Source organism: Capricornis sumatraensis, chromosome 1 (assembly GCF_032405125.1).
Source record: "Capricornis sumatraensis isolate serow.1 chromosome 1, serow.2, whole genome shotgun sequence".
NCBI classification, from domain to species: Eukaryota; Metazoa; Chordata; class Mammalia; order Artiodactyla; family Bovidae; genus Capricornis; species Capricornis sumatraensis.
In genome coordinates this window covers 73,766,467-73,787,632 of record NC_091069.1, presented here as the reverse complement: position 1 = coordinate 73,787,632, position 21,166 = coordinate 73,766,467, and the positions used below count along the sequence as shown (strand labels likewise).

Here is a 21,166-nt window from a genome sequence, read left to right as displayed (position 1 = left end):
CTAAAAATGGTAAAGTTGCAATTTTGAAAAATAACCTGCCTCTCCATATTGTACAGCAGACACTCTGAGTGCCTGCCAAGTCTTTATGTGAGCATAAAGATATGCTTTATTATTATGTTTTTATTATCACAACTGTTTTTTATATTTTCAGGTATTACAAGAGAATTCAGGCCTAAGCCTGACAAGTCACATTTTTCAAAGAACTCACCTTCTAGAACAATATTTAAACACTGACAGGCATTTGCACAAGACAAAGCCTTGAATTTTTCTTTTTAGTTTTATAATGTTCTTTTTATTTTATCACTGAATAAAATTGGGAGCAAGCCACAAAGACTTTTATACTAAGTGTTTGAAAATAAGGATATTTTTGAAAAGGAAAGGAAAGTGAAGGTAAATGACAATGTCTGGAAACCAAAGAAACAATAGAAAAAGGTGCTTAGGTGTCTGGGATTTCAAATAAGACAAACTTGGGCACAAAGCTTACACATCCACATACTTGCTGTGTGACATTAGGAAGATCACATTACATCTATAAGGCTCAAATTGTTTTTTAGTTCAGTCGCTAAGTCATGTCTGACTGTTTTGCAACTCCATAGCCTGCCAGGCTCCTCTGTCCATGGGTTTTCCCAGGCAAGAATACTGGAGTAGATTGCCATTTTCTTCTCCAGGGGCTCTTCCTGACCCAGGGATGGAACCTGCATCTCCTGTATTGGCAAGCAGATTCTTTACCACTGAGTCTCCAGGAAAGCCTCAAGGCTCAATTTACTCCTCTAAAATAATCCAATAATACCTTGCTGTTAGAGTCTTGAGAATTAAATGAAATTGCATATATATAAACTTATTGTTATCAGTGCTTGATCAATGGTAGCTTTAATAATGAAGCATTTCTGGAGCTTATAATGCAGTTTAAGAGTTGAAGGTTATGAGTCAATGCACGTGTCTAAAAGCTGTTTCACTGATTTCATGTACAGAAGTTATCTTGACTCAGTATTGAGCTTAATTGAGTCTGATTATTGGTGCACTGCCAGTCTCTATTTTCTCTTATCTAAGCAGCTCAATACCTTTCCAAGCAGTAATTTTCAGAGTTTGTTGTAAGACCAAAAGCATCAGCATAAGTTAGAGACTTGCTAGAAACATAAATTCTAGAGTCCCATCCTAGATCTACCAAACCAGAAACTTTAAGGGTATTGTCAGGTGACATGGGTGTTAACAAGTCTCCAGGTGAGTTTAATACTTGCTCAAGTTGAGAAACATTAATGTAAAGGGAAAAGGACAATGTAAACTCCATCTGCAAGCTAACACGTGTCATGTAAATAAAATCAACTCGTACTCATTGAAATAAGTTAGAGAGAGAGGCAGCAAGTGATTATTGTGAGAAAACCAATGGCTTCTCACATGAAAGAAGCTTAGAGATGTGTCGGTCTTGTTGGGTGGAAAATCATGGGAAGATATCATTAAGTGATGTCAAATTTGTACTATTTCTGTTAATATTAATATGGGGTTTAGTGATTTTGATGCAGTTTAAACTCAAAATCCCTTAAGACAATCATCTTTAGAGAAATAATTCATGGAATATCTAGAAACTGATCATGAAAAATATGTGTATATCATCAATTACACCCGTGACAGGCACATCTGAGATTATTCCTAGGGACCATAGAGAACAGAAATAATCCTAAATTAAAAACTGTTAATCTTGATGTTGGAGCAAAAAAAATAGGGAAGTATTAAGGCAGGAAGGCAGGAACATGTCAACATTCTAAAAATAAAGGAAAAGGGGTTAAGAGAGGGTGAGGATTATTAAAGCTCAGATATTAAAGCAAACTAGATAAAGTAAGGAAGGAAACAATGATGTAATCTACTGAATGATTTCAGATGTTCAAACCATAGTTTACAATTACTCAAGAGGATTCCAATCAATCATATTAACCAATTTGCTCATTAGATTATGATGGAAAATAACACCAAATTTTATTGTAAATACACTTTCTCAATATGTTTCTCATTAGTTTTGCCTCCCACTCACCCACTCAATTATGTGGCAGTGGTGGGAGGTCATGTGTGTGTGTCTGTTTTTCCATCTTGTGAATGTTTAGTTGTGAATGTGTCTCTGTCTGCTCCCACCATCTCTTTATAGGTGAGAAGTCATCAAGCAACTTGTAGAAAGGCCTATTTTTGAAAAATTTTTCAGAAGAGTTTGTAGTAACTTAAAAAAATACATATATTCTCACTTATTAAATCACCTCCAAGGATCAAAGTTATGTCTCCCATTTATTCACTTAACAATTTTACTTCCTTTGATAAATTAATGAAAGAATAAAATACATAGTTTCTTTTTGTTTTACAAAAGTGTTATTCTAAAATATGAAATAAAGAAATATGGTAAAACATTAAAAATTAATTCATCAAAGATTTCAATTAAATAACCTTATTCTCTGGCATGATTAAACAGTTTGAATTTCATCTGACTTTTCAGGATAATATATGCCGCAAAGAGGGAAAAAAAAGTATTTTCAAATAAAAAATGTATATGTGCTTAGGTGGTTGCTAAACCTAATAGCATTATTTTGGCTGAGAAGAAATGATTCGTTAGCTTCTGGGGAACAGGAATTCACATGTCTTCCTTCATTTCTCCCATGTGAAATTTCATTATGAATCTAAAATTTTCAAAATGGCCCAAACTGTATTCAACATTAAAGGAGAAGCAGCAACACATTCAGAGCTACAAAATTCAGGATAATGTGATTAAATTGCATTTATGGAGGGAGAAATGGCTCAAACAATCTGAGGTGTTGAAGTGAAAATTATCTGAAATGAAAGCAGCAATCAAAAAGTACTCCTACAGATCTTAGTCTGATAAAGAACACAAAAGAACAGAAAGATACTTGAGCACACTTCTGAAGTGTAGAATATTAGCCTTGGGGAACAGAAGAAACCAATTTTTGCTAAAACAAACTCATAATATATGGGAGACACTTGTGCTGTCATGTAGACACAAATCATATAGTGATTTGAGAATGAATGTCTGAATGTTATTTTCTTGTTGGGTCTTATTGAATGTAGATTTAAAAAAAAAAAACTAGCCTCAAGTTGATTAACATTTGCTGGAATAAATATGTTTTTCTAGTTCAAATGGAGTATCTATTAAATACTATAAAGCAAGCATTGCAGAGCTGATTAGCACACTAATGAGATGAACTATGGAATGCAAAGAGGTAGAAAAATCAAGATCCATAGATACAGCTCCCATTTTAAATTTATTGAGCATTAGTGTAGGTTTGCAAACTGTCCAGAAAATTTAAGATGTATGGAATGAATAAGGATTTTTTAAGCCTCAAACAGAGATATGGCCAATTGTCAGAAATGAAAATGTTGCTGGCCAGAGAGATCTGTTCTCATTTATAGGTGGAATCAGAATTATTTTGAGTGTAATAACGAAGACCTAATACCTTCACATCCTCTCTCAATCTGTCCATTGCAGAAAAGAGCATCTGAGATGAGGTCTGGAAGCCGCCCATTTAGATCAACCGATGCCAGGCACCCTTGAAAGCCCTCCTTGGCATGGACGAGCTTTGGCAATGATTTGTATGTTTCTTTGGCCACGCCTCCTATATACAAGTCACCTGTGGGAAGACAAAAATTTGGGTCACAAAAGTAACTTGTCATTGACTTTAACCAACAGTAGGACAGGAAAAATAAATAGTAAGGTTTATTTTTCATTCAGTTAATTTTCAAAATTAATAAAAATTTATAACTATTTTCTTAAAAGTACAAAACAGCAGAAGTGTTTGACTAATACATCAGCACTGGAAGAAATTTCTAGAAGCTAGTTCCACAGAAAACTAATTAATATAGTATGGCCAAAAGGAATAAACATGGGCCATGAAGAGGCCCCTGAATTAAAATCTAAGTCGTCATTTACCAACTCCATGGCTTCGAGCACTTTTTAAAAAAAAATTCTCTGGTAGTTAATAACCTCATTTCTTAAATGGGAACAATGAAGTGCATCCTATAGGACTGCGTGAGGATTGAAAGATAAAATAATGGAGAGTATCAGAATGAAAATACGTAGTAGATGTTAGAAGGTGCTATTATTATCAAATCTACCTTCTGCTTAGAATTCTCATTCTAGGCTTTTCTGTTAACTAGAAGCTCAACAAATTCTAAACATCTTAATGTCTAAAATTGCCTTTTCTATTATGCTTAAATCTATTATCCTTGCTTGTACCTATCTTATTCACCAACTCAATCCCATAGTAGACTGTATATACCTGAATATTCCACCCCTTTTCAAGTATTTATGTATTTATTTTTAGGTAAAGGTATACCACTTTGAATTCGTTAAGCTGTTCTGTGATCATTTAACAAGGCATCAATTACGTTTCCCCAATTTTATTTCAGTTTCTAGTGGGACATTTTGCTTCGCTTTCTCATCTTCATGTCTCTAGGTTTGAGACTTCTGAATGTAATGAACTACTACTTTAAAAAAAGAGACTGTAATCCAAGTTTGATTCTATTTCCTTTCTATTACCGTATCTGGATAGCATTGAGTAGATGTAACTGACTGACTCTAGTAGACACTTAACCAGTGCAAAACATAAGGAGGGTCACCACAAATTTCCTTGATATACTACTCATATTTTTAAGTCCTGGTAACATATTCTATTTAGCTACTTCTCTGAGTTTGCATTGTCATTTGAATTTTCTGTCTCACCTTAACCATTTTATTTAACTCTCATGACACCTGATACCTTCTCCCACTGTAACACAAAACTCCTACATTCTTAATGTTTTCCGGGCCCCTTTGTATTGTATTGCATTTGTATTTTCAGGAGACTTGGGAGTGAGAAGAACTATGTGCTGATGCTCAGTCCGGTTGTTGAGTCATGAGTAATAAAAGCCTTTGTGTCTGACCCAGAAACTGTGTCTTCTGCCACCATCCACAAAACAGTAATAAGCTGTCTTGGTAAGTAGGGTAAAAAGCAACACATAGAATATTCCTGGGTTGTACTGATGAGTAAATTGAGCTTGTTTAAAGTCACTGAGCCATAAAAACTGAGAACTTAGGTCCCTGATCCACTAACTAAAGCTCCAAGTACTAAACTAGGATGCCAGAGAGCCTCCATAATTTGTACTGAAGGTACTGGGTATGTTCACTTCTGATACTTCTTAAATAGAAGAAAACACCTATTGATTATTAGCCAAGATTCCTAATATTAAAGGATACCATGCTTTGGGTCTAAAATAGGATACTACCTTTGAAATACATGATTTTTTCTTCCACATTCCCTTTCTCTCAGTCTTTTCTCCCACATTTCAAGTGATTGTGTTTTACTTGCTTCAGAGAAGGGATATGGATCAGAAACCAAAGACATAAAGTTGTCCTTATATATTTGATCCTTAAAATTCAAGACTTTTAAAGGAGTGAAATAGAATATAATGGCAATTACGTGAGATGAGTAAAGCTTTCCTGTCCCTCATGTGAGTAAGCAGGAGAGAAAGTTGGAGGAGAAGAAGTGTGAACATAGTCATTCCCAAAGAGAGGACATAGTGTTCTGATGCGGAGAAGGCAATGGCACCCCACTGCAGTACTCTTGCCTGGAAAATCCCATGGACGAAGAGCCTGGTAGGCTGCAGTCCATAGGGTCGCAAAGAGTAGCCGCAGTGTTCTGATGTGAGGTCTGCTGCTAAGTCACTTCAGTCGTGTCCGACTCTGTGCGACCCCATAGACGACAGCCCACCAGGCTCCCCCGTCCCTGGGATTCTCCAGGCAAGAACACTGGAGTCTGGTGGATGTCAAAACCTCAAGTAAGCTGAGGAAAGTAATAATGATCAGTGGCAAGAGAACCCAGAAGCAGCAGTGTAATCTTCGAGAAGAAATAGCTGCAGGGTAGATTTAGACATGCCGAGAGCTTAGTGAGCCTCACAGAGCTTTCCCTATCCCACATGGTGTGGAAGCAACAGAACAATTCCCAGAGTCGCCCAGGGACGAGCAGAAAAGGGCTGGTCTGAGGAGGGCTTCCCCAGTGGTGCAGACAGTAAAGAGTCCTCTTGCAATGCAGAAGACCCAGGTTTGATCCCTGGGTCAGGAAGATCCCCTGGAGGAGGGCATGGCAACTCACTCCAGTATTCTTACCTGGAGAATTCCATGGACAGAGGAGCCTGGCAGGCTTCAGTCCTTAGAGGTTACAAAGAGTCAGACTTGACTGAGAGATTAACACTGAGGAGGTTATGCACACAAAGAATAAAGATGGTGAGTAAAAAGTCAGTGGGCACCTATGCTGTGAGTACAGATTATTTGAGACTAGCTCCTGTGCAGTCTCTCTCTATTCCCACAATATTGGTACAGTGGAAGTCTTCCACCTCCAAGTAATCTAGACATAATCCCAGGAAAATGAAGGAAGGAAAAGTTCCTGAGGTTAGATTTTCACTAATTCAAAGAATCAGAGCTCCAAACAGAAACTAAGGTGAGTTCTAGAAAAACAGAGACAAGTGACCTTTGTTGCTCATCTGAGAGAGTGGACTGACTTATACTGTTAGATGTCAAATGCAAGGACCTACTTCCTACATTCATGTATTGAAATAAATGTGTTAGGAAATTTCAGTTTTCCTCTAGGCCTACTGAATGTGGTATTAGAGAACAGTGGTAGCTGAATGAAGAATTCTTGGCACTGCTCCAGGCTGTAGAACTTAGCACTAAAAATTAGGTATGGGATGCTACATATATGATAATCAATTTTCGTCTTTCTTTTCAATTTATTTTATTTTTTGACTGTACCACATGGCATGCGGGATCTTGGTTCCTCAACCAGGGGTCAAACCCATGTCCCCGATATTGGAAGCTTGGAGTCTTAACCACGGGACTGCCAGGGAAGCCCCTCCTCTTTCTGACTATAACCTCCGCGAGGATAGAGATTGTGTCTTTGTTTTCAATTCTCCCTTGGTGCCTAGTACTGGGCTACAAGCACAGTGAGCACTAAATACTGTCAGTCAGCTGATGGACTGAAGTCATGTAGAAAAGAATCAGAAAAGAAAGAACGGCAAGGCAACACAAGGGGAGAGAGCTAATTCTAAAATGCACTTACTTCCATTCCCCACTTCCTACTATATCCTACTTTTTTCCTGTTAGCACACTTTCCCAAATAACTTTTTAAAGCTTATTGAAGAGAAGTAGTAATCTTTCTCTTGTGCTGTTAGAGAGCAGAAAATATTGATTCAAGCCATGCAGGATACAAGCCTCGGACAAAGTAAGGTGGATGAGTTTGGCTTTATAAGCAGGGGATTCATTATCATTTTCATTACTGAAGCTGTGCTTAGCACTGCCACTTAATACAGTCTTTACAAACTCTTCATATAGCAGATGGTGGTCTCAAGTCCCCGGGTGGGTTTCCATAGGAAGAGAACAAAGGAAACCTTTAAGTGGCTTGAGCCCTGTGTAGCATTAGCAGTTCATCAAAGATGCAGGTTCTCCTTTCGATCCTTAAGGTGATGGAAGGAAAATGACCCATTAGCGCTAATGGGATCTTGAAGGCAAAATCCTGTGCATGGAAAGGAAGCTGGGTGTTTTTAAAGATCCAGCATGTGAATGATACCCAGGATGGACATCTAGTAAGAGTCAGTTTCCCATGGACTTCAAGCTATGCTCTTACTCTTTCTTCAAGCTATGAGAGACTGGTTGATTTTCATTAATATTCTTTAAGTAGGCCATACACAGAACTGACAAGGAAATGATGGAGCTGGGGCAAAAGAAGATACAAAGAACATGTACAAAGCCAGATATATATCAAGAAGCCCTGATCTTTGGCACTCGTGTGGAATGCATGTGTGTAGGGTGTGTGTGTAACAGTCCCCTCTCAAGAATATTATCTGTAGAATGACCTGAAATGATACCACAAGTATCTGTTTCCCAGTAGCTGGGCAGTAACGAGCAGGAAATAGTGCACAAGCTTTTTAGTTATATCTGGCTACAGACCCTGGTTCTGCCATTTACTGATTGCCTCAGTGTAGGTACATTAAGTTATACAACTTTCTCAAGAGTCAGATTTTTCATCTGTGAAATGGGTTAATAATGCCCACCCTGTCAGGCTGTGAGAATCACAGAGAATGCATGTAAGCACTGGGCACAGAGTGTCCTCAGCACATGACTGCTACTGGTATGGCAGTGCTGGTGTGTGTGGTACGAATTATCTATCAACAGTGTACCTCATTCTATGCTGACCTGCACTGAGAAATACAGAAGAATAAGAAGTCTAAGGTCTCCCCTTGTTTCTAGTATAATTAGAGTGGTAAGATATCAACACACAAGTCTTATTTTCCTTGACTTAGTTTAGAGGCATTTGTGTACTTGAAGTGTGCCTTGCACTATCCAAGAAGCAGCTTGAGAGGATTCTTTGATATACTCCATTTGAATCCTAGCAGCATTAAACCTGGCAACAAAAGCAGGACAGTTGTTTAATGCATATCTTTTAATTTGATGTAAACAGACTGAGACAGAAAAATTCTGCGAATACCAAGGGCCAGGTTGTAAGGTTCAGGCTAAATGTGCCTTATAAAATCAGAGAAATAGAAGGATTTTATGGCCATTGATTGTAAGCTGGAATATTATGAAAGAGTTTAGATCAAAAGAAAATATAGGATGCATTACTTTAGGATGATATAAATGCACACACCAAACATGGGGAATATCACAAATACACAGGAAGACAAAATTAAAACAGCATTCAAGGAAGAACACAAAAGGCCAGAATAGGCCAGAAAAGAAGAATTTTCAAAAGGACCACGGTAAATAATGTTGGATAAGAAAAGTCAAAGGAAAGCCTTTGACTTGAGTAACATGATAGAATTTGTGACTCTTTTTTTTCCAAAGGCGACGAGAAGTCCAAAAATATAAGACATGCAGGCTAGGAGATGAGAGAATGTGAAATAGCAATAATCTGGAGAGAAGAGAAGAAATTGTATTTAACATTCAACATGTGTAATTTGAGTAGGAGTGTCCTTTAGGAACCAGATGATATGAACCAGGGGCTCGGGGATGCTGGGCCTGGAAGACCTGGCTTGGGAGCCATTAACCACAAGCAGAAAAATGAAGTGGTGTAAGAAGTTTTCTCTTTTCTTAAAACAGGGAGCATAAGGCAGTTAGAGCAAGGACTTGGAGAGCGTCTTCCAAAAGCAGAATGTAAGCATCAAGGTATAATTAGTTCTTTGACTCAGCTTTCCTGTTTATTCATATGCATTTTTTAGTGCCTCAAACATCTCAGTTTCATTTTAATTAAAAAGAGCATACATAAAAAGGACAACTGCTTTATAGATTTGAATAGCTAAAACTCCAGGGAAACTTAAGGAGGCTCCTGCAATCTCTTGTAAGTGGCATATGGGGGCAAAAAAGGTGAAACAATACACACTGTCTTACTTTCCAACTGGCCAGACTGGAGGAGTTTCTAGAGGTTTTGCTGAGAGGATTTGACCTTGTTTAGCAAAGTTGGAGACTGTGCCAAGTTTCCTCTCAATTCTTGCTGTGATTGGCTAATAGAAAAAGTACAACCAGGCTGGGCTAGTTTCTTAGAGTTATTCTGTAGGAAAGATGTCCTTTCTTACCTTTGGGAACAATCAAACTCCACCTTCTTCCACCCCCCACCTCCACTGATTTGTATCTTTCTCTTCAATTTTCATCTTTTGTTGCATACCCACAAATGAACATCTGCAGGTTATATCTAGACCATGTGAGTTAAAACAGGTTTTCTTGGGGAGAAAAAAACACAAAACTATTTTTATAACAGGTGTACCCTTTTAGATAAAGAAAAAAATAATCTCTAGTCTCTGAAGAACGAACACTCACTTCATGCTTTTTCTGGGGAGAAAGCCGATGTTACTATTTCCTGTGATTGTTTAAATAAATGATGTTAAATTCCAGAAAGCAAAAGCATGGGAAGTTGTTAATATTTCTCTTAACACATTTGAGCTTAAAAGGAGACAAATGGAAGCTTTAATAACAAAGCACACATTGGATTGAACAATAAACACTATTCAAAATCACATCTGAGTTGAAGGCACAACAAATTATCATTATTGAAGTCAAAACTGATAATCTAAGGGGGTTTTTTGCTCTGAGACACTAGATCTGTGTCTTTTCTACATCTCTCTGGGAAATCAGGTTACTTTTACTTTTAGAAATTCCTTGTTGAAGAGGTGCTCAGTGGTCACCAGTTTGCCTTCTTAGTTACCCTTTAACATTTATACACCTTAGCCTTCCTTGTTGCATAACAGGTTTAATCCTAGAATAATCTGTTTTTACTTCTGCAGGAAATAGCTGTAAATCGTAATCTTTAGGTTCATCCTGGCTTTCTAAGTTCAGCGTAAAAATAAACCATCATCTTTCCTATCTCCTCCTACTGGGAAATTACTTCTAGACTACCATGTTTTATAGCAGTCACATTTCTAGTCTCCCAGTCCTGAAGGAAATCAACCCTGAATATTCATTGGAAAGACTGAGGTTGAAATTGAAGCTACAATACTTTGGTGTCTGATAGGAAGAGCCATTTCACTGGAAAAGACCTTGACACCAGGGAAGACTGAACAAAAAAGAAGGGGGCAGCAGAGGATAAGATGGTTAGATAGCATCGCCCACTCAATGAACATGAATCTGAGGAAACTCCAGGGGACGGTGAAGGACAGGGAAGACTGGTGTGCTGCAACCCATGGAATTGCAGAGTCAGACATGACTGAACAACGGAACAACTGTGATCTTCATCAAAATTATTTTCAAAACCATTTCAATTCCATTCTGTTTTTCACACCTTCCATTCAAACGACTGCCAGGCACTTTGGTGTTGATGACTTGACTTTGCCAGTACGTCTGGTGTCTGTGCCTCCATCTTCCTTTCCTTTTCCAATACTAGTCTCCCTTTCACCATGTATGCCCTCCGTGCAGCAGCCCATCATCTGGTGTCCTGCCTCCATTCATCCTCCTCATTAGCACCATATCTGCCATCTCCACACTGTGTTCTGATTGCTTTTATACCTCCTGCTATCTTTCACATAAAGCATGAGGCTCAGCAGTAGTCATGATTCTGAGTCTTCCTCCCTAAGGAACTTTTTCTAAACTTTCAACAATCTCTCCCCAACAATGTTGGCCAGGTAGAGAATTAAACTAACATCAATCCTCTACCTATTTACTCATCTTTAGTCAAAATGTATTTTTCTCCATCTCTGCAATACTGCACGTTCATGCTATTTCATCATTCTTTGCAACACATGGCTTCCCTATCATGAGTCTTTTCCCTTCCAATATTCCATTTCAAAACCTTACCCACTTTCTAGGTCTCAACTCAGATTTCACCTTGTTTATGTGTTTTCTCAGTCATAGGCAAGTATGATCTAGGAATCCCCATAACATTTAAAATCTCTTTTCTGACAATTACCATTTCATTCCCCATTCTTTATGTAGATATTTCATCTTCCCATTATTTTATAAATTCCTTGAAGAACCATCATAAGCAAAGCATCCTTTTTAGTCTTATTTTCACTTAGCATTCACTAGCTATTTGTTGACTCACTGAATGAATGGATGAATTTGCAGTTTCCACTCAATAAATAATCATTTAACCATAAAGACAAAGTGAAGGTTTTATGAATACAGCATTCATATTTGTCCCTGGTTCCCTCCACTTGAAAAGTAACAGGTAAAGTTAATTGTGGGGAATTTTATCTTCTACTGACCCCTTCCTTGAAGATATCTAGCTTATTAAGAAGGTTCAATGCAGTGACATTTTTTTTCTATTCTGATAGTGTGATTCAGGAACAGTTTTAACTGATGTGTTGAATTTTTTTCTTTTTTTTTTTCTTTTTGTAGAGAGAGGCAGGCAGACAAAGATAAGTACAGAACTAGTTTAGGGTATCATTGTGTGGTAGTGAGAACCTATCAACGAGTCTCTTCTGCAGTTAAAGTAAGTGCCAGAATCTTTGTGGGAAACTAAATTTCTGTCTATCCTGGCCCTCTACCTCATTCTAGCCTTGTTCAGTCTATCATTCTCTCTGTGGTCCCATGTATAAGTATGTCCTCCATAGGCACCCTCCACACTATGGACACTTTACTATTTTTCCAGATGCTTCTACTCTCTCACACTGTTATCATTACAGAAAGGCATGCATTTATTGTCTGTAGCCATAGGAGAGAGCCAGGCTAACTGCATAGATCCCTGATGCCTTGCCCGAGTACATCTGTTACTCCCTATATGCACTTCTTGTGGGTTTGCAGATGTCGCTCTCCATCCAGCCTGTGGACCACTACTCCAGGACTCTAATGAGTCCCTCTGGTCTCCTCTTACTAATTCGAAGGCCACTGCCAGCCATAGGTATTCCGGATTTCATAGTGGGCTCACACATCCAACAATTCATACACTGTTTTCACTACAGAGACACTGAATTTCACACACACACACAAACATTGAGACAATTGAATTTAAATGTACAGAGCCCTGACCAAATGGGAGAGAACCTCCTCACTGCTTTGAGCCCTTCATGATCAGTGCAAGCGTTGCTATGGCGAAAACCAGAAAAGATGGCTCTGACTTAATAACTGACATTGGTGTAGTACCCTAAACTTTACCAAACACTTGCACATAGATTGTATCATTTAGTTTTCACCTGATGAGCTACAAAAGAAATAAAGGTTATCACATGTCACAGACACAGACACTGGTTCAGGGGTTCAAAGCCAGAAAAAATGGCAGGTCTGATTCCAAGCCCAGGTGTCCTGAATCTATGATAATTTTCACTTAATCTGCACTGGTTTACACACTGTACATGCCAGGTGTCGAGTGGCCAGTTGGTACAGTTCTACTGCCACAAAATACAGGAGTATTTTGGGGTAACTTGACTAGTAGAGAAATAGTAATAAATGTTTGCACAGTCCAAATTAAATAACACATATTTCCAGGATGAAGCAGATCCTACCTGCATGCTCATTGACTGATCTCACAAACACAAAGTCAACTTGCTTCTATAATCATAAATGTTAGGTATCTAAATTCCAACAAGTGGATAGAATTCTTATGACTTCCAAATTTGATTTTTAGATATGACAGCTACCTTTCACTTGCCTCTTACAAAGAGATAAGTAGAACGCCTGCATTCATCTATGACCCAGTGTAATACCTGTGTATGAAGAGGTGGGGGGGCTCCAAGAAAATTGGAGTTCAGACCTTAGTGTTCCCCTATAGTAAGGCTTTAAGACATTGACATTATAGTTATGGCAAGACAGACAATGCTTTCAATACTCTGAAATTTCTGTTTCTAGCTGATATCTTTGAAACAAAATTGCCCAAAAAGGAAAGTTTTGGAAAAGTATGATTGTAAAACTTAATTTCTTTGTGTGTTTGGCCAACAGACTCTAAGGCAAAGCCAGTGGGCACGTTAAATGGGAAATAATACAGTGAAATTGCTATGGAGGGGTGTGCAGTAATCCATTTTAAAATCACACTAGGTCAGTGGCAATGGGGCAGACGGGGTGCGAGTTCAGGCATATCAGTTCTGGTCAAGCTAACTTTGTCTCCTGTTGACTGAATTTACCTTTTGTTTAAAAACAGGGTTCAGGTATTTTCATTGTTTTTACATTTTCCCATCCGAGTGACAGCCAGTTTAGAAACTGCAGATATCCTTTAGCAGCAAACAATCCTGTCACTGCTTCATGTTTCCTTTTCCACTCCCTGGGTGTTGCTCTTTGGGACTGCCGCCTGCCTTGCAGAAATTCCTTGTCTTGCACATACTGTCACCCCCGACATGTGCACAGACCTCCATGTGAACAGTGCTTTGCCATCTCTTGTTTCATTTGATCTTCATACCAAGTCTTCACAATAAGCAGGAAGGGGTTACTATCCTCACCTGACAGGTGAGGAAACAACCCTTCTGAAAAGGTAAGTGACCTCCCCAAGGCAATTCAACCACTCCCTGGAGAGTGACACTGGCACCCCAGCTTCTAAGTCCCAGGTGACCTCTATTCTCACTGCACCACACTGCCTCCTAGTTTTACTAAAAACCTTCTCAGCGACAGGAGGAGAATGGGTAGAAGAGGAGTTTTGAAATGTCTGAACTAGAGACTGACAGAGACTTATAACTAGGGGACCCATGAGAGGACATGCCCAAGTTTGTTATCTTTCCTGAGATTTTGAGGAGATCTGGATAACAATTTGAGCTTTCTTTCTTTTTCAAAATAACTTTTATTATTTCAAAGAAATTTTCTTTTCCTATTTAAAACTGAATGCACACATTTTTGGGCAGAGGGGAAGATCTAGCAGGGTACAGAGTAAGTATAAAAGGAAGGTTCTTCCCCATCATAATGGCCTGTTTAATGCAGATCAAAAATGGCATCTGCTCTCAACTTAGATATAGGGGGAAGTCACCAGGGTTTTCTGGAGAGCTTGAAAGGACAAAGTGATACAAAACACACAAAAAAGCTTTACAGACATTGTCAAAAAGCTTCCAAAATATTATGAGCTTCAGGGTCAAATAAAACTCTTATTTTTTCTTAGGTACCTGAACTTTTCTGTATTTTTTTTTTAAAGAATAAATTGCTTCTGTGCTTAAAGGATGGAATATTCTCAATCAGGTCATCAAATACCACTGGAGGTATAAATTTTATACCCTTAGGGCAGGTCCCCAAACACTTTGTTCTTTCAATATTTAAATTACCTTTAAGGAGAAATGCAGATAGTTAACAGCAATGATCAAAAAGTGGGGCTGGATGTGCAGGGAACTTTCCCTTAAAGCTAGGAGAATGGAGGGCTTTAACAGTTGAATGGGCTAGCCAACAGCCTGCTGAAACAAGCTGATGATGGAAGAACAGGCTAACCTCCAATCATCCAATCAAATTCTATATTTGCCTGGGGCTGCTTTAGGCATCTATAAATGCAAATGTTCTATGGAATGCATATAAGGACACAGAGCAATTAAAATTGTTGGCTGTTGTATTTGAGGAAGACTTCAGGGGCTAAGGAAACGGACCCAATATATAGGTTCTATACAAGGCATAGAGATGGGAAGAGCACATGGAAAGTGAAAGGGAAAATGTCCAGTTATTTCGCAATTACCAGAAGTGACATATTCAGTGCTACAGCACTACACAGGTATTATAGCAACATCAAATGTTCTGAAGAACTACATTTTACACAAGGGAAGAAATATTTTCTTTTATTACATGACATTTTTCTCTAAGATTTTTTCCATGAACCAGAGCAGAAGGATGGTTTGGGGATGATTCAAGTGCATTATATTGATTGTGCACTTTATTTCCATTATTATTACATTGTGATATAAATAAAATAGTTATACAACTCAAACCATAATGAAGAATCAGATCATCAGGCATTACCCTAGATTCTCATTAGGGTACACACCCTAGACCTCTCTCATGCGCAGTTCACAGTAGAGTTTGTGCTCCTAGGAGAATCTAGTGCTGCCGCTGATGTGATAGGAGGCACAGCTGAAACTTCATTCTGCTCACCTGCCATTCACCTCCTGTTGTGTGGCCCGGTTCCTAACAGGCCAAGAACTGGTACTAGCACATGGCCCCAGGGATTGGGGACCCTTATTGTAGATAACTTGTTTTGTGTTTCCTGCAGTTGAGGAATACAGAATTGCTGTGTTATAGATACAGTACATTAGTACAGGACTTTAAAGATCTAGAAGAAGTCTCTATACAGGCTCTGATCTCCACAGAGAAACCAGTGGTGGAATCTAAACAGTGAGTGTGTGGAAGGGGAATGGTGGGGTTCAGACAGAACCTAGCACAGCCTGGCTAGGAATGCTAATACCCAGCCTCTAAGAAACCTGGGAATGCCAGCTGAGCTGTCCTGCACCAGGGCAGTTATGAGAAAGTAGCCTATGAGAATGTTGACAATGCCTGGCATATCCAGGTGGGCCTTACAAATCCCTTGCCTTATAAACATTTGGGCTTTAAAGAACACACTGGCTGAGCTTCTGCATGGTTGTGAGAATTAAATGAGCTCTTATGAGTAAAATACTTATTAAGAGTTCATGGGATATGATCAGCCCTCAGAAATAGCTAAAATAATTATTACTGTTATTTGATTTTACTATCACTACTGTTTAGGTGAGATGTTTAACTTTCCTGAACCTTAGTTTCATCATCTACAATGTGGATAAGTACAGCAGCCTTACCAATTAGCCACAAAAAAATAAGGGAATAATATATGCAAATCTTGTAGCTAGTGCTTAGTGAAAAGCAGATGATGAAGAAGATGGTATGGGGGACCTTGCCTAAAGATACACAGAAATAAATGGTAGAGATTCTATTTCACCAAGTCTGTCTGACCCCATGCCTGAACCTTAATTACAAAGCTTCATTGCTTCTTGCATTACCCTTAAGAAAAACCACAATAATTAATTGCAAAGGCCAAGGAAGGGCCCCTTGTAAGAGTGGACCCAGAAAACCACATTAATGTGGTATTAACAGGAAAGCCTGGTTGACCTAATTTGGTTCTGAAGTAGCTCTGGAGGTCCCTCCATTTTATGAAAATGATGGGCCAGCAGCAGCACAGTGGCATTAACAATGTGCTTTCCTAGTGAGTAAAGACAGCAGAACCAGCTTTGCATCGTCTCTACAGTAGTAGGGGTGACTGTGTACTTCGCCCACCCAATTTTCCATTCTATTCGTATTTTGACCTATGGCTCCAGACAAACTATCTAGGGTCAAGGGTAGAAGCTAGTTGTCCTGTGAGTCACAGCAAAAGAGGGCTGGAGATGCATTATCAAGAAACCCCAACTCAATGGAACAACTGCCTGAAAATTATAGCAGTATTCACTTCTGAGATGTATAACTAGCAATTGAAACATTACCCAGATGCCAGCTGGGGCCCCTCTTTCCTTACAGTTCTAGAGGAGCCTTGTTTGAATCTTTCCAATCCACAGAGGATGAGAATCTAGTTCCTTCCTCCTGTGTTCCTGTGAATTCCAGGGAGACTGTGAGTTCTGCTTTGGCTTCTGTATCCCCTGTGCTGCCTCATTGCCGATGAACACAGTCTGTCTCCACCACAAAGTACTTTTGTCCAGCCCAAGCATTTATGATCTTAGTCATCTGAACAAATTGGTGCCATACAATGCCTGATTTCCCACCATCTAGATGACTGTAGCCTCAATCTCCAGCCCCTGTTCCATAGTAAGGCAACCCCATCCCCTCGATTTTTGCACAGCAGCTACAAGGTCACCTTTTGGAGCCCTTGATGGCTCTGCTTGCACCCCAAGTAGACTGTCCAAATGTTTCTTCAACAAATCCAGGGTGCCATATTTCTACAGTGTGACCCTGCCTCCTGATCACAGACAGGATGTGAGTTCCAATCAAATTTACTCCCCCAAGAATGTGGCACTGGGACTCCCAAACTCAAGTGAGTTGCTCTTGGGTATCTGAGTTGGTCAGGAGTGGAAGGCCAGGTCTGGGAACGCCAAAATTTTGCCAATGCTGGTGAAAGCAGAGAAAACTAGCGTGCAGAGAAGGAGAGCATGTGGCCTCCCTGTGAAGCTGGGAGAAGGCAGCTCCCAGCCCTGGTGGAGACCGGGAGAGTAAGAGAGACTGGCTAGTTGCTGACAGCTTTCCTGATACGTTCTCAAGAGCTCCAGCTGTAAACTTTCTCTTTCTTGCCCTTGGGCTCCTGGAATGCTACACTCTGCCCCATTCCCTCCTTTAAGTTCATCTGAATGGGTTTATGCTTCTTGTACCCCCCCAAATCTTTGTCTTTCTCTCCACTTAGGAAAAAAAAAAAAAGAAGAGGGAGGTCTGAGAGCAATGAAAGCTAAGACTCAAGTCCTTCTTCAGTGAGAGAGATGACATCAAGCTTGCCTTCCCAGATGGTCCTAATGTCGGGAGCTTTTGGCAGAGAAGCTCAGCCTCTAAGAAGACAGCTCAGCCACACTCCAGATGCTCCCTGAAGAGGGACACACATGGAAGACCTAGCTGTGATGAGGCTGAGGCCCTGTGAGCAGTCAGCTGGCCCTTAAGGACTCAGCTCTGAGCACATGCAGGCATTTTGTTCTTCACAGCATCCGCGGCAGCTTTAAGAGCTCATCCTCTGCCGTCCCCATCTCCTCCTGCCTTCAATCTTTCCCAGCATCAGGGTCTTTTCCAAAGTCAGGGGAAGGACAGAGGTCCTTAAAGTTGCACCAGAAAAAAAAGCTAATGGGTGGCCCACATGCTACCAGGCTTCATCTTGAGCTTGTGGCCAACCATATGAATTGCTTTCTCTATTGAGTCCACAGAAGGCCTCACCTTTATTTTCTGTACGTGCTCCAGGTGGTCAATAGCAGTCAACTGAGGTGAATCCAAGAAACATTAATACAATTTGTTTTCCCTGGTCTTTTGTGAAAAGTGTTAAACTGGGGATTTGAAGACCAGCCAGATCTAGAACACTATCTGGCTGGTTGTGCAGTCTCTCCTGAGCATGTTTCTCTCATCTGTCAAAGGAAAGGCTCAGATCAAAGTGTCTCCCAGATCCCTTTGAGTAAAAAGTTCCCAGGATTCTAACAGTGGGAAAAGAAATTTTAGATAATAGAGTTGGTGAGAGTTGAAAAAAAAGGAAAAAAAACCAGAAAACAAGTATCAATACATGAGTGAAGGAATTGGAAAAAAAAAAAAGAACCTAGAGGGGTGGGATGGGGTGGGATGTGGGAGGGAGGTTTAAGAGGTAGGGAACATATGTATACATATGGCTGATTCATGTTGTATGGCAGAAACCAACACAACATTATAAAGCAATTATCCTCCAATTAAAAATAGATAAATTAAAAAAGAAAACAGAGTCAGAGATGCTGGTAGGGAATAAAGAACTTAAACTCTGTGGCAGTCATGGAAGCTACTCCAAGGGTTTTAAGGAAGCAGAAGGAAGAGCTTCCAAGCAACACATTAGACAGCAGGTCTGAGGAACTGGGCATGAGGAGGAAAGGGTGTCTTGGTGGGGCTGGGTGTCAGTGGGGAGGGAGAGTGGGATTAAAACAAACTGACAAACTCATTATAGTACAAAGAAGAGAATGAGACTGATTTCTGCAAAGCCTGAGATTTCAATGGAGAAGTCAGGAGAGAAACAATAGTTTCATTTCTCCAATTGTCCTTCAGTTCTTATATGGGAAACGGCTTAACAAAAATGTCAAGTCTCACTTTTATGTACTCAGAGCCCAATTGTCTCTGTTCTGCACTCTGACAATTGCCTCCAGAGTGGCCTCTTTCCTTAGCCCATCCTCTGTACCAAAGTCAAAGGAATGATTCTTAAGCGTACCATAATACTCCACTCTCCCACCTAAAACCCCTTCATTCCCTCCTCTTCACCTTCTGCCGTGATGCTTAGCACCTCCTGAATAAGCAAATCATCCTGCTCCCTTCTGAGAAGCTATGAGAGCCTTCCAACACACAGCCTCCTCCCCAGGGACCATCTTTTAAGCTCCAGTTTAATCTCATGCAAATCTACCTCTGTGTTCATAGCTACTGGGTCTGAGGAAGTAAGCCTGACCACAAGCAGCAGGGCAAACGCCCATGAAGCTGTGTTCTAGAGAGGTCCACTCACCATATTAGAGCATGTCTTTGGGGAAATCTGAAAGTGAGAAGAAGAGGAGAGTAGACAGAAGTGGAAATACATACAGGAGAGAAAGTAACAGGTAGAAGCCATGAGGCAGAAGCAGAAGGATCTATGTGGGAGCAGACACAGCAGAGAGAGGGTTGGAGGTGTAGGCTTGGATTAGGGAGCAGTGGGTACTCCCGACGGCTCAGAGATGAAGAATCCACCTGCAATGCAGTAGCCTCAGGAGATGCAGGTTCAATCCCTGGGTTGGGAAGATCCCCTGGAGAAGGGCAGGGCAACAGACTCCAGTATTCTAGCCTGGAGAATCCCATGGGCAGAAGAGCCTGGAGGGCTACAGTCCAAAGGGTCACAAAGAGTCAGACACGACTGAAGCAACTCATCGTACATGCACACACGGGCACTCGTATCCAAGGGAACACTTATGAGGGTTGCTCTTGAGACCCCAGTATGACAGAACAAAGTTCTTACTCTCTGCGTGGCTGCACTGTTCAGTAGCTGAAAGGATGTCTTGTCTCTCTTACTTCCTAATGGGTCCTTAAAATAATCTCCCATTAGCTGAAGTAATGTGAGTAAATCTCTTTCCCTTACAAACTGAAAAAAAAAAGAAAAAGAAATGCAATAAAGACAGCCTAACCAACAGGACAGACAACATGCTTAACGCCATCTCCTGCTTTAAGGCTAAGCTCAAAGTCAGACTGAAAGTTTCGTATTTGTGCAAATTATCTGGGCAAGGCAAGCAGGCTGTCAGATGTCACTTGGCTGAGTACACAAAGTCAGAGTGTATTTAAACATGACCAGAGCTTTGGAATAGAATCTGGATCACTGATGTTGTACAGTAATGACCTGTCAAAAACACAGAAGAAAGAGGGGGCCTATGTGGTCTATGCGGGTAGGTAGCTGAGTAATAGGGACTGATATGAGATCAAGATGAAAAGAGCAAGAATGCTATTTATCTTCAAATCTCTGCTTAGAGATTGAACCTATTTGTAAGGAAAGCCCTGGTCAGGTTGTCTCTGCCTAGGGGAGCTCTTAGTGGCTTAGAACCTGGATAAACAACAGCAGGTGTTTGCTTTTCAAGGTGGGTGTAAGGAGGGCTACGAGGGACGCTAACAGGCAGACGCTGCTCATGCGGTGACAAGGGAAGAAACAAGATGGGAGGGCAGAGGGGGCGCCCGCTCAGGGCCCACGAGGGCAAGGAACGTGGGGTATGAGAGCGAGAGAGGGCCAAGCTCTGCCTGAGCTGACCCACAATTGCCCGGTAAGTGAATTATCCCCTTTTCAGTAATTTTGCTAAGTGGCCACCTGAGGGCACTGTATCCTCTGCACCTAGGAATCATTTATTTTCTCCTCATGAAGGAAATTTTCCTCCATTTGCTGAAGGATAAACTTAAGTAATGCCTTAAGAAAGGGGGCCCATGGACCCAAGGAACACTGGGGCTTGGGGAGGAGGCAAAGATGACCCTTCCCTCCATCTTTGTCCTTGAACTAGATTAACGACTGAGCAAGACTGACCTCAATTCAAATCCCTGGGTCATCAAGTGCAAGGAGTAAGTAAAATAACCTCATTTAAATCTATTTTTTAAATGTAA

At 40.3% G+C, this 21,166-nt stretch overlaps 1 protein-coding gene across 17 annotated transcripts in view; it reads right to left on the bottom strand.

The window, feature by feature from the left end:
- The window catches only part of NRXN1 (neurexin 1), a 1,215,464-nt gene that overhangs the window by 586,506 nt on the left and 607,792 nt on the right, over positions 1–21,166 (bottom strand). For all 17 annotated transcript variants that reach the window (XM_068971240.1, XM_068971223.1, XM_068971278.1 and 14 more), the window contains one exon: positions 3,450–3,623. In XM_068971240.1, coding sequence (XP_068827341.1) covers positions 3,450–3,623 — 174 coding nt within the window. The remainder of the gene's footprint in view (positions 1–3,449; positions 3,624–21,166) is intronic.